The 13,538-nt window shown below is 39.9% G+C and overlaps 1 protein-coding gene across 1 annotated transcript in view; it reads right to left on the minus strand.

Annotated features, from left to right (window-relative positions):
* Positions 1–13,538, minus strand: part of LOC141585304 (uncharacterized) — a 125,130-nt gene that overhangs the window by 56,712 nt on the left and 54,880 nt on the right. Inside the window, exons 17-18 of the mRNA XM_074403517.1 lie at positions 10,949–10,979; positions 8,242–8,311 (exon numbers count right to left, since the gene is read on the minus strand). Of these exons, the coding sequence (XP_074259618.1) occupies positions 8,242–8,311; positions 10,949–10,979 (101 nt within the window). The remainder of the gene's footprint in view (positions 1–8,241; positions 8,312–10,948; positions 10,980–13,538) is intronic.

Here is a 13,538-nt window from a genome sequence, read left to right on the forward strand (position 1 = left end):
GCACCTGCAATCCCAACTCTTTGCAAGGCCAAGGTGGGTAGATTATTTGAGCTCAGGAGTTTAAGGCCATCCTGGGCAACATAATGAGAATGTATGTCTACAGAAACATACAAAAATGAGTCAGGCATGAAGTTGTGTGCCTGTAGTCCCAGCTTTACGGGAGGCTGATGTGAAAGAATCACATGAGCCTGAGAGCTGGAGACAGTAGTGAGTGAAGATCATGCCACTACACTCCACCCTGGGCAACAGAGCAAGACCCTGTCTCTCTACAATTTCTAATTTACAAAATTAATGCTAATTGACTTAAAAATTAGAGAAGTGTACATTGAAAACCAAAGCATTTCAGTAGAGGACGTCATCTACACTTTCTAGGTCAGCCTCATCTGTTACCTTCACACGGCCATTGACTCTACTATCCAAGTATGGCAGCCCGAAGAAACATGTTCACAGACAAAATATTAACATGTACATATTTTAATCAGCAACTATCTCTAAAGTACCTAACACTACTTTGCAATCTCCACCAATAATAAGAGAGCATTTTAAAAGTACATTTGAATATTGCTCTAATACTTAATGCATTAAAATTTTTAAATATTCCTCATGTAAATATTTTTGTCTTAAAATATTATACTTAGAGAATGCTGGGAAGATGGCTTTCTAAGAACAGCTCAGGACTTCAGCTCCCAGTGAAAGTGCAGAGGGTGAGTGGACGCCGCATTTCCAGACGAACTCTTATTGCCCACAGACCAGGAGATACCCAGGCAGAGGGGTCGCCAGCGTCGCAGTCCCAGCCGGTGCGGCTGTTTTGGCCCCCGCGGGGCTGATTCCGCCCGCGCGGCTGCTGTGACCACTCCCTGTTGCTGCCGTTCTCCGGACAAAAGCCACTGGTCTGGGAGCCCTCTTAGCTGGCGAGCAGAGCCCTGAGACGGCAGAATAGCCCATTCATCTGAAATAGCGAGCCAGGCCAGGAGATTCCTAGGCAAAAAATCCGCCAGGAGCCGGCGCCGCAGTTCGAGCCGACTCCGCGAGTCGCAGCACGGGAGATCCCGGCGCCTTTTCAACAAGCGACCAGAACGCGGGGTCGTTCAACTTAAAAGAAAAGACTCTGAGTCAGGGAGCCAGGTGATCAGGCTCGGTTGGTCCCACCCCTCCAACCCCAACAACAACGAAAACAAAAACAGTAATTGGAAACCCTCTGGGTTGAGCCCTCCAAACCAAGCACAGCTGAACCCGGATGGTCCGGCTCCGTGGGGGAGGGGCTTCCGCCATTACTGAGACTCTCCACCGCTACGGAGGCAGGCTGCCGTTGCCGAGGCAACCCGCCGTTGCCGAGGCAACCCGCCACAACAGAGAGAGTCCGCCATAACAGAGGCGGGGCCACCATTGCCGAGACAGTTCTAACTACGCCCATATAAAAAGGACTACAGGGAAGAGCTCAGGGCAGCTGGGCGGAGCCCACAGCAGCTCAGCAAAGCCCCTGAGGGCAGGCAGAGGCTAGGCGTGCTGCTAGCTGGGCGGGTGCGACCTGAAAGAAAAATCAAAAAAGGCAGTAGTGCAACGGAAACTCATAAAGCTCCAACTCCCTGGGACAGAGACAGACAACAGGTGGATAAACCCACAAAAATGGGAAGAAACCAGCGCAAAAAGGATGAAAACTCCCGAAACCAGAACACCTCTCCTCCTAAAAGGGATCACAACTCCTCACCAGCAAGGGAACCAGACCGGATGGAGAAGGAGGGTGATGAAATGACAGAATCAGACTTCAGAAGGTGGGTAGTAAGAAACTACAATGAGCTAAAAGAACATGTTCTAACCCATCGCAAAGAAAATAGGAACCTTGAAAAAAGATTGGACGAACTGCTGACGAGAATGGACAGCATAGAGAGGAGTATAAGTGAATTGATGGAGCTGAAAAACGCAACACGAGAACTTCGTGAAGCATGCACAAGCTTCAACAGCCGAATTGACCAAGCAGAAGAAAGGATATCAGAGGTCGAAGATCAACTCAATGAAATAAAAAGAGAAGGCAAGAACAGAGAAAAAAGCGCAAAAAGGAATGAAGAAAATCTTCAAGAAATGTGGGACTATGTGAAAAGACCTAATCTACGTCTGATAGGTGTACCTGAATGTGATGAAGAGAATGAATCCAAGCTGGAAAATACTCTTCAGGATATTATCCAGGAAAACTTCCCTAACCTAGCAAGGCAGACCAATATTCAAATCCAGGAAATACAGAGAACACCACAAAGATATTCCTCAAGAAGAGCAACCCCAAGGCACATAATCGTCAGATTCACCAGGGTTGAAATGAAAGAGAAAATGCTAAGGGCAGCCAGAGAGAAAGGTCGGGTTACCCACAAAGGGAAGCCCATTAGACTCACAGCAGATCTCTCAGCAGAAACCCTACAAGCCAGAAGAGATTGGGGGCCAATATTCAACATCCTTAAAGAAAAGAACTTTCAACCCAGAATCTCCTATCCAGCCAAACGAAGCTTCATAAGTGAAGGAAAGATAAAATCCTTTGTGAACAAGCAAGCACTCAGAGATTTCATCACCACCAAACCTGCTCTACAAGAACTCCTGAAAGAGGCTCTACACATATAAAGGAACAACCAGTACCAGCCACTCCAAAAACACACCAAATGGTAAAAGAGCATCAACACAATCAAGAATCTGCATCACCTAACCAACAAAACAGCCAGGTAGCATCAAAATGACAGCATCAAATTCACACATAACAATACTATCCCTAAATGTAAATGGACTAAATGCCCCAATCAAAAGACACAGACTGGCAAATTGGATAAAAAGCCAAAACCCATCAGTGTGCTGTATCCAGGAAACCCATCTTACATGCAAGGATACACAAAGGCTCAAAATAAAGGGATGGAGGAAGATCTACCAAGCAAATGGAGAGCAAAAAAAGGCAGGAGTTGCAATTATCATCTCTGATAAAATAGACTTTAAAGCAACAAAGATCAAAAGAGACAAAGAAGGACATTACATAATGGTAAAAGGATCACTGCAACAAGAAGAGCTAACAATCCTAAATATATACGCACCCAATACAGGAGCACCCAGATACATAAGGCAAGTTCTTAATGACTTACAAAGAGACTTAGACTCCCACACAATAATAGTGGGAGACTTTAACACCCCATTGTCAATATTAGACAGATCAACCAGACAGAAAATCAACAAGGATATCCAGGACCTGAATACAGACCTGGAACAAGCAAACCTAATAGACATTTACAGAACTCTCCACCCCAAATCCACAGAACATACATTCTTCTCAGCACCACATCACACCTACTCTAAAATTGACCACATAATTGGCAATAAATCACTCCTCAGCAAATGCAAAAGAACAGAAATCATAACAAACAGTCTCTCAGACCACAGTGCAATCGAGTTAGAACTCAGAATGCAGAAACTAACCCAGAACCGCACAGCTTCATGGAAACTGAACAACTTGCTCTTGAATGTTGACTGGATAAACAATGAAATGAAGGCAGAAATAAAGATGTTCTTCGAAACCAATGAGAACGAAGACACAACATACCAGAATCTCTGGGACACATTTAAAGCAGTCTCTAGAGGAAAATATATAGCAATGAGTGCCCACATGAGAAGAAAGGAGAGATCTAAAATTGACACCCTGTCATCAAAATTGAAAGAGCTAGAGGAGCAAGATCAAAAAAACTCAAAACCTAGCAGAAGACAGGAAATAACTAAGATCAGAGCAGAACTGAAGGAAATAGAGACACAAAAAACTCTTCTAAAAATCAATAAATCCAGGAGCTGGTTTTTTGAAAAGATCAACAAAATAGACAGACCACTAGCCAGATTAATAAAAAAGAAGAGGGAGAATAACCAAATTGATGCAATAAAAAACGATAAAGGGGATATCACCACAGATTCCACAGAAATCCAAACCATCATCAGAGATTATTACAAACAACTCTATGCACATAAACTAGTAAACCTGAAAGAAATGGATAAATTCCTGGACACCTGCAACCTCCTAAGCCTAAACCTGGAAGAAGCCGAAACCCTGAATAGACCAATAACATGGTCTGAAGTCGAGGCAGCAATTAAGAGCCTACCACCCAAAAAAAGCCCAGGTCCAGATGGGTTCACAGCTGAATTCTACCAGACATACAAGGAGGAGCTGATACCATTCCTTCTGAAACTATTCCAGACAATCCAAAAAGAGGGAATCCTTCCCAAATCATTTTACGAGACAAACATCATCCTGATACCAAAACCCGGCAGAGACTCAACAAGAAAAGAAAATTTCAGGCCAATATCCATGATGAACACAGATGCACAAATCTTCAATAAAATACTGGCAAACCGATTGCAACACCATATCAAAAAGCTCATCCACCATGATCAAGTAGGATTCATCCCAGGGATGCAAGGCTGGTTCAACATACGCAAGTCCATAAACATAATTCACCACATAAACAGAACCAAAGACAAAAACCACATGATTATCTCGATTGATGCAGAGAAGGCTTTTGACAAAATTCAACAACCCTTTATGCTAAAAACCCTCAATAAACTAGGTATTGATGGAACATATCTCAAAACAATAAAAGCTATTTACGACAAACCAACAGCCAATATCATACTGAATGGGCAAAAACTGGAAGCATTCCCTTTGAAATCTGGCACTAGACAAGGATGCCCTCTCCCATCACTCCTATTCAATATAGTACTGGAAGTTCTAGCCAGAGCAATCAGGCAAGAAAAAGAAATAAAGGGTATCCAAATTGGAAAGGAGGAAATCAAATTGTCTCTATTTGCAGATGACATGATTGTATATCTGGAAGACCCCATCATCTCAGCCCAAAGTCTCCTGAAACTAATAAACAACTTCAGCAAAGTCTCAGGATACAAAATCAACGTGCAAAAATCACAAGCATTCCTATACACCAGTAATAGACTTCAAGAGAGCCAAATCAAGAACGAACTGCCATTCACAATTGCTACAAAGAGAATAAAGTACCTAGGAATACAACTAACAAGGAACGTAAAGGACCTCTTCAAGGAGAACTACAAGCCATTGCTCAATGAAATAAGAGAGGATACAAACAGATGGAGAAACATTCCATGTTCATGGTTAGGAAGAATCAACATCGTGAAAATGGCCATCCTGCCCAAAGTAATTTACAGATTCAACGCTATTCCCATCAAGCTACCAATGACCTTCTTCACAGAACTGGAAAAAAACACCTTAAACTTCATATGGAACCAAAAGAGAACCCGCATAGCCAAGTCAATTCTAAGCAAAAAGAACAAAGCAGGAGGCATCACACTACCGGACTTCAAACTATACTACAAGGCTACAGTAATCAAAACAGCATGGTACTGGTACCAAAGGAGAGATATAGACCAATGGAACAGAACAGAGGCCTCAGAGGAAATACAACATACCCACAACCATCTGATCTTTGACAAACCTGACAAAAACAAGTAATGGGGAAAGGACTCCCTGTTTAATAAATGGTGTTGGGAAAACTGGCTAGCCATGTGCAGAAAGCAGAGACAGGACCCCTTCCTGACACCTTACACCTAAATTAACTCCAGATGGATTAAAGACTTAAACATCAGACCCAATACCATAAAAACCTTAGAAGAAAATCTAGGCAAAACCATTCAGGACATAGGTGTAGGCAAGGACTTCATGACCAAAACGCCAAAAGCAATGGCAACAAAAGCCAAAATAGACAAATGGAACCTAATCAAACTCCACAGCTTCTGCACGGCAAAAGAAACAGTCAGTAGAGTGCATCGGCAACCAACAGAATGGGAAAAAATTTTTGCAGTCTACCCATCTGACAAGGGGCTGATATCCAGAATTTACAAAGAACTAAAGCAGATCTACAAGAAAAAAACAAACAAGCCCATTCAAAAATGGGCGAAGGATATGAACAGATACTTTACAAAAGAAGACATACAGGAGGCCAACAAACATATGAAAAAATGCTCATCATCACTGGTCATCAGAGAAATGCAAATCAAAACCACATTGAGATACCATCTCACACCAGTTAGAATGGCGATCATTAAAAAATCGGGAAACAACAGATGCTGGAGAGGATGTGGAGAAATAGGAACACTTTTACACTGTTGGTGGGAGTGTAAATTAATTCAACCATTGTGGAAGACAGTGTGGCGATTCCTCAAGGACCTAAAAATAGAAATCCCATTTGACCCAGCAATCCCATTACTGGGTATATATCCAAAGGATTATAAATCATTCTACTACAAGGACACATGCACACGAATGTTCATTGCAGCACTATTTACAATAGCAAAGACCTGGAACCAACCCAAATGCCCAACGATGATAGACTGGATAGGGAAAATGTGGTACATATACACCATGGAATATTATGCAGCCATCAAAAACGATGAGTTCACGTCCTTTGTAGGGACATGGATGAACCTGGAAACCATCATTCTCAGCAAACTGACACAAGAGCAGAAAATCAAACACCATATATTCTCGCTCATAGGCGGGTGTTGAACAATGAGAACACATGGACACAGGGAGGGGAGCTCTACACACTGGGGTCCGTTGGGGGGAAATGGGGGAGGGGCGGGGGGTTTGGGAGGTGGGAAGAGATAGCATGGGGAGAAATGACAGATACAGGTGAGGGGACGGAAGGCAGCAAAGCACACTGCCATGTGTGTACCTATGCAACAATCTTGCATGTTCATCATATGTACCCCAAAACCTAAAAAGCAATAAAAAAAAAAAGAAACAAAAAAAAAAATATTATACTTAAGATAGAAAACACCCAAATACATTATGTTGAGGAACAATAGATCATTGCAGAAGCTGCTTCATTTAGGTCAACAAGGCCTTGAAAAAAAACTACATATTTTTGATAACATTTTTACTGAGAGAATAAATGGTTGAATAGAATGATAATGTAGTAACAGAATTTTATGTTATGTTTAAATAACATCAAGCAAACAGGGGATAAACCCTGTAACCGTTTTGTTGTTGTTGATTTGTTTCGAGACCGTCTCACTCTGTAACCCAAGGTGGAGTGTAATGGCGCTATCTCGGCTCCCTCCAACCTCCACCTCCAAGGTTTGAGCAATTATTTTGCCTCAGTCTTTTGAGTAGTAGGGTATTAGGCTTGTGCTACCACACCTGGCTAAATTTTGTATTTTCAGTATAAATGAGGGTTCACCATTTTGGCCAGGCTGGTCTCGAACTTCTGCACTAAGATGGTCCACCCAGCTCAGCCTTCCGGAGCGCTGACATTGAAGGCATAAACCAGCATGCCTGCCCAAGGGGACGTTTTAAATATACTTTGATGACAAAATTATAGTTTTAAAACATTATCATATTGGCACTAAGAGTCTCTGCTTCTACAACTAGTTCCTTGCATAAATATACATATTATTCTATTAGATGAAGTGTTTTATATAAACTATTCATGGACAATTTATAAAAGACACAAAAAATTTCTTTGTAATACAAATTTTGAGAACATAAATTTAACTTTCTACATTTCTACAATTTACATTTTTAAATCAGATACAGTCTTGTTATGTGTCCCAGGATGTTCTCAAATTCCTGGGCTGCAGTTTTGCTGCCTGAAACTCAAGTAGCTGGGACTTCAGGTGTACACCACCACATCCAGCTACATTTCTAAAATGTTCAATATTATATTAGTCTCACTACAGTACTAATAATATAAGTAAAGAAACAAATATTTCCTAAAAACTATATCCCAGAATAATAAGTGTCCAAGAAAAAATGTTATATGCTATGGGCTGAACTTTTTTGAATTAAAAAATAACAGAAAGATTTGATAATTATTACAAGTGACTTGATCCACTAAATATTATCAAAGTTACACTACCATGATTTAAAACTCAAAGTATTAATGTTTACCCAAATAAACCTTAATGAAATTTTATATTTTTTCTATTGGGGAAAGTGTTTCCTACTGAGATTTTCCTGCCACGATGTCTTTTCCAGTTTATTTTTCTTAACCCCCACCAGGTCAAAGTACTTGTCAATCTTTTGTTGGTCATAAAAATTAATTTTTTAATTAAATAGCCATATATCTATATTTTTCTCTGACCAATTTTTTGTTACCAGCATCAAATAATGATAGGTAACCACTTCTAAATTTTAATAGTAAATACCATGCAAAACTAGATTCAAACTGAGAAAATTAATTTTCCAAAAGACCACTTTACCTTGGTAGCAGCAGTCAAGCCTTTGTCTTTTGGTTTCTTGCACGAATCAACAAACAGGTCATGGAAAATGCTTAAGAGCAAAAATACACAATGCAAATGAGCCAGCTGATTTACTTTAAAAATTTTTTAACTGCCATTTCCTATCCAGCTTCCCCCTCCAAAAAAACAAAAACACAATATGGGGAACGGTAGCTATGTGTATATTAAATAATGTTTCTTGATATGTTTAAAATATGGCCTCTGTTCTACACATAGATTTTTGTTCCCTATTTCTGCTTCCACCTGTCTAAATCTATAACTGTTCCAAGAAAACTGACCTTCAGCTCCATAACAAATAGTGACAGACAATATATTGGCAGAGCCTGACAATCATTTACCTTAACAAATTATCTGTCCAAAAGTTGAACTTAAAATTCAATTAATAAATGACATAACTGTGTTACCTAAATGGGAAGACACATGATGACCTAAAACAAAGTAGGAAGATCCGCTGTCTCTTGTCCATGAGCTATCTCTGGTGAAAAGACAATTTGTGTCATTTCAAAATGGCAGCCTTGATTCCTCAGCATGAAAACCACTTAAGAAAGTCCTATTGCTTTCCTTTCCCCTAAAACAGTACAGGGAATCCCCTGCAATATTTGAAATGTGTGAAAGCTAAATGTACAAAAGTCAAAAACAAAGGTGTATGATCTGATTGAGAATATTCTTCCCAGAAAGATTAAAACATCAACAATTTTAAAATTCCATCATTTTCACTCTATAAGTGCTACCTTATTCGGGTTGACCAATACTGGGAAGGTCTTGAAAATATTCATGGGCACTCAGACACCCAAGGAGAGAGACTGCTGGGAAAACAGAGTCCTGGTAGTTATACCTCTAGTTTCCTAAGTAGTATCTCAATATTATTCTTCCCATGGGCTCCCACTTCCAGATTTTATTTCTGCAGGGCTTCATGGCAGTCTCCAATCTTTCCATCTTTTGTCTATGAAAGCACAGATTCCTGAAAGGATGACCTCAAATGAACAAGAGTAGAAACCCTCTATATCCCTGCTCCTGAAAAGCAAATTAACTGGAGTTTCAATCACCTTCCCCCAACATAGACACACTACTAAATACTCAGGTGAACTCCATGACTAATTTCTCAGGCCATTATGCCCCGGACCCAGCCTACATGGATATCGGAAAAACAGCTGAATGGGGAAAAGAGGCAGAGGTGAGGAGACACCTGCCCTGAGCCCAAATCTATGTAGTTCAGCAATCTCTGTACTCAAGGAACTCTAAGCCAATGCTCTGCATCTCATGGTGGAAGTAGATGATACCACATCTCTATCTGCTGTAGACACTTTTCCCACTTTCTCAAAATGTTTTACCATCTATCAGTATGAATCTTCAAGTTTTTCAGTTTTTGTTAAACAAACAAAAAAAGCAGCAATCTGTGTACATCTCCCTTGAACCTTTTCTTTCAATGTGACTTCGTAGATAATTCCCCACATCTTCTATTCCTCATTTTTATAATTTATCTTTATGAAACTTGTCATAAATCCCAATATTCTGGTATCTTATTGAAGAGTCCACACTCTTATCCAATCCAGTGTTGTTTCTCTTCAAACTTGGCCTTCCCCTGCTCATTCCATTCTTATCCGTTTCCATTGGGTCCCTAGCTAATTTCATTCTCATTCTATACCCTGGGTGCAACAGACTCCATCCCCTTTGTATTAATAAAACACAAGCAAATAGGCTAAAAAAAAAAATGGAAAAGGAATGAAAGGTACTGGGCTTTAAAATGAGTTCAACTCTCATTTCTGCCAATTCCTATGTCTAAAAAAAAGAAGTATTCAAAACGCTTTGAGTCTCACGTTCTCCACGTAGAGTATCAACTGGCCAGAATGGTCAGCATAGGTAAAATAGTTACTAGAGGGTATTTTAATTAGTTCTAAGATTCTTAAAATTCGGTAATTCTATGTGTTTTGTTTTCTGTCTATAGGAAAATTGAGAATGCATCACCAGAAGAATTTCATAAAATAATGAAACAACATAAACAGCAAGAAGAACAGAGAAGAAAGTTTTAAAAAATAAAGACAAGATTATAGAAATGTCCTGGAATAAGAAACAAGACTAAAAACACTCAGTACTATGGAAGTAGGCAGAAATGCCAGCCTAAAAAATAGTCGAACTGGGAAGTCAAGTAATTTCTAAGACTTGTCCAAACTGGCTTTTATAAAACTTACTGTCCTATGACCAAAGCTAAGTAAGATCTGCCCTAAAGCCTTTGACGGTAAAGATAATAACCTTAAACGAGGATTTTAAGATATTTAATTTCTCATTAATGCAGACATTAATTAAATTAATTAATATGATTAATCTGATTTGGATGTAAACTTTGGTCCAAGGGCTGCACAGATGTCTATCCATCTATGCTGAGGAACAAGAGAAGGGATTTTGAAGCCAGGCAGGCAGACGGTAAAACTGTGGGCCAGCGACTTTGTTAACTTTGGGATCATGAGCCAATTAATCAACTGCTCTAATCCATACTTGCCTATTTAATAAATAGTAGGATATAGGAACACAGATGTTGTGACAGCTTTATGAGATGGTAAGTGCATAGCACATAAAAGGGTTCTAGCTCAGAATACAACATTCAACAGATATGTCTCTTCCATCTATATTTGCTTAGTTAACATAATTGTGTAAATCTGTATATTCCTACCTGACTACAGAGTCATCAGAGTTCCAAGCATCTGTTAAAAAAAGTAAAATGCATTTTAAATCAATAATAAATATATAGAAATATAAAAGCATAAGAATGTAGAGTGATGCATGCCTGTAATCCTACCTATTTGAGAGGCTGAGACAGGAGGATCACAGGAGAGACCCAGAAGATTGAGACCAGTTTGGGAAACATAGCAAGACTCAACCTTCATTAAAAAATTGTGCACACTTGCGTGTATGTTATCGACCCTGTATTTGTTTGTTTGTTTGTTTGTTTTTTTAAAGCCTAAGACAAGACTGATGCTTTCTTACAAAGCATTCAAAGGGGAGCATACCTCGAACTTATTAGAACTAACATTAATTACATTTGTTGTAGGTAATTAATTCAGAAAGAATTGTTATTTCCCTTTGTATTTGTTAAATGGAAAGAAGAAAACATTTATTAAAATTTGTTATCTTCAAGTGAACTGTAATATACAAGTCATCCTAGCCATACCCTATGAGATTGACAAGAGATTGCTTTGTTAGCAGAAGGTGTGATGAGTGAACAGTGACAAAGAGCATGATTTCTGGACCAAAATATGAGGGGCAGTTAACACAGCATACACTAGTACCCCTTCTCCACCATATGCGTGGAAAAGACACCCTTGACATGTTTTTGTCTGCTGTCACATCACAGCAACAATCATCAACAAGAAGGCTCCTGTGAGCAAACGTGTGGACAGGTTTTCCCAACCAACAAGCAAGCAATTATTTCTGCAGATGACACACACTGGGTGTCCTATAATTCAGTTCTCACACTCTGTCTGCAGATAGCATCATATTCTGTATGCAATGGGCTTAGTTCCATGAAACTGCCTCCCTGCATTAGTTCTAATTCTGAAACTTGAGAACTTCTGACCAACTGGTTTCAAACTGGGGTTCCCAGGATTCCCTCTTTGGGTTAAATTGAATTGCTGGAGTGGCTCAAAGTACTTAGGGAAACACATTTACCAGTTTTCTATGAATGACATTACAAAAGGCACAGATGAAGAGATGCATAGTGCCAAGTCTGGAGAAAGTGGCACAAAGGTTCTATGCCCTCTCAGGACACGCCAGCCTCCAGAAACCTTCATGTATTCAGCCATCTGAAGGGTCTCCAAACCCGATCCCTTTGGTGCTTTATCAATGCTTCATTAAGTAGGCATCACTAATTAATCACTGGCCATTGGTGACTGACAACCTTCAGCCTTCTCTCCTCCACAGAGTTGGCAGACTGAGACGGGAGATCTCAAACCTGTCATAAATCATGTCTTCAGGAATGTGACCAGTTGCTATCCTGAAGCTACCCAGGGGCTTCCAGCCACCAATTCTCAGCACATAAAAAGACATCACTTCAGAAATTCTGAAGATTTTTTGTGCACCAGGAAAGAGTCAGAGATCAAATAGAGGTTTTACATCTCCAGTTTTGTTTTCTGTGGTTACAGCTACTGATAGCCAACTCTATTACAAAAATATTACATTGAAAACTCCTGAAATAAAGAAGTCATAAGTTTTAGCAGAAGCACAATTAAATGTTGAGCTATCCCCCTCTATCCAGCCCAGGATGTGAATTGTCCTGCAGTGCATTCACACTGCATCTGCTACCCACCCATCAGTGATCAACAAGGTCTCCTTCTGCACCCAGCCATCAAATTCATTAAGGCTTGAAGACTCAGCATCACTTTAAGCCTACAATCTCTTTATTGACCTAGAGTCAGGGGATAAATTGTGGCCTAACACTACAATACAATGCCTATGTCATTCACCTCACCTCATCTGCTTACATGGGCATTGCTTCGCCTCACGTCACCAGAAGAAAAAATATGATAACAATCTGACATACTTAAGGGATCACATTCAAATAACTTCTATTACAGTATAGTATTATAATTTTCCATTTCATTTTTGGTTATTGTTAATTTCTTACTGTGCCTAATTTACAAATTGAACTTCATCATAGATATGTATGCAAAGGAAAAAGTAGTGTGTGATTCACTACTATTTATGGTTTCAGGCATGCACTGAGGGTTTGGAATGTATCCCCACAGTTCAGGGGGAGCTACTGCACTTATTTTGTTGAACACAACAGAGCCTCTCTGGCTCTTCAGTTAAAACTCTTTAGTTTTGGATAAAACACCCTCACCCTTTCACCAGAAGCCAGGAAAACAAAAATCAGACCAGAAAGAAGGAACATTGCAAAGAATTTCCAGCTGCCAGTGGAGAAGAGCTCAAGAGAGATTAGTTTGTTACTCGTGGTGGTAATACTCTTGGCGGAAAGTGCTGGGTGGTTTACTCAGTTAGAGCCATGTGCTCAGCCCTATGCATAATGAGGCCCAAATTCACCTGCCACTTTACCTCCCATGGAAGAAAACCTCGGAAAGATCACTCCCTTAAGAGCTTATCCACTCAGAACCACACTTCAGAACAAGACTCTGTCTCAAAAAAAGTAAACAAACAAACAAACAAACAGAAGCTAATTTTTCCCATGTAAAAATAAGTCTAGTTGCTCACTAGGTCTGAAGACTACACAAGGCCATGAGATAGGACAGAAATGTATTTAGAAAGTT

Source organism: Saimiri boliviensis, chromosome 8 (genome assembly GCF_048565385.1).
Source record: "Saimiri boliviensis isolate mSaiBol1 chromosome 8, mSaiBol1.pri, whole genome shotgun sequence".
NCBI classification, from domain to species: domain Eukaryota; kingdom Metazoa; phylum Chordata; class Mammalia; order Primates; family Cebidae; genus Saimiri; species Saimiri boliviensis.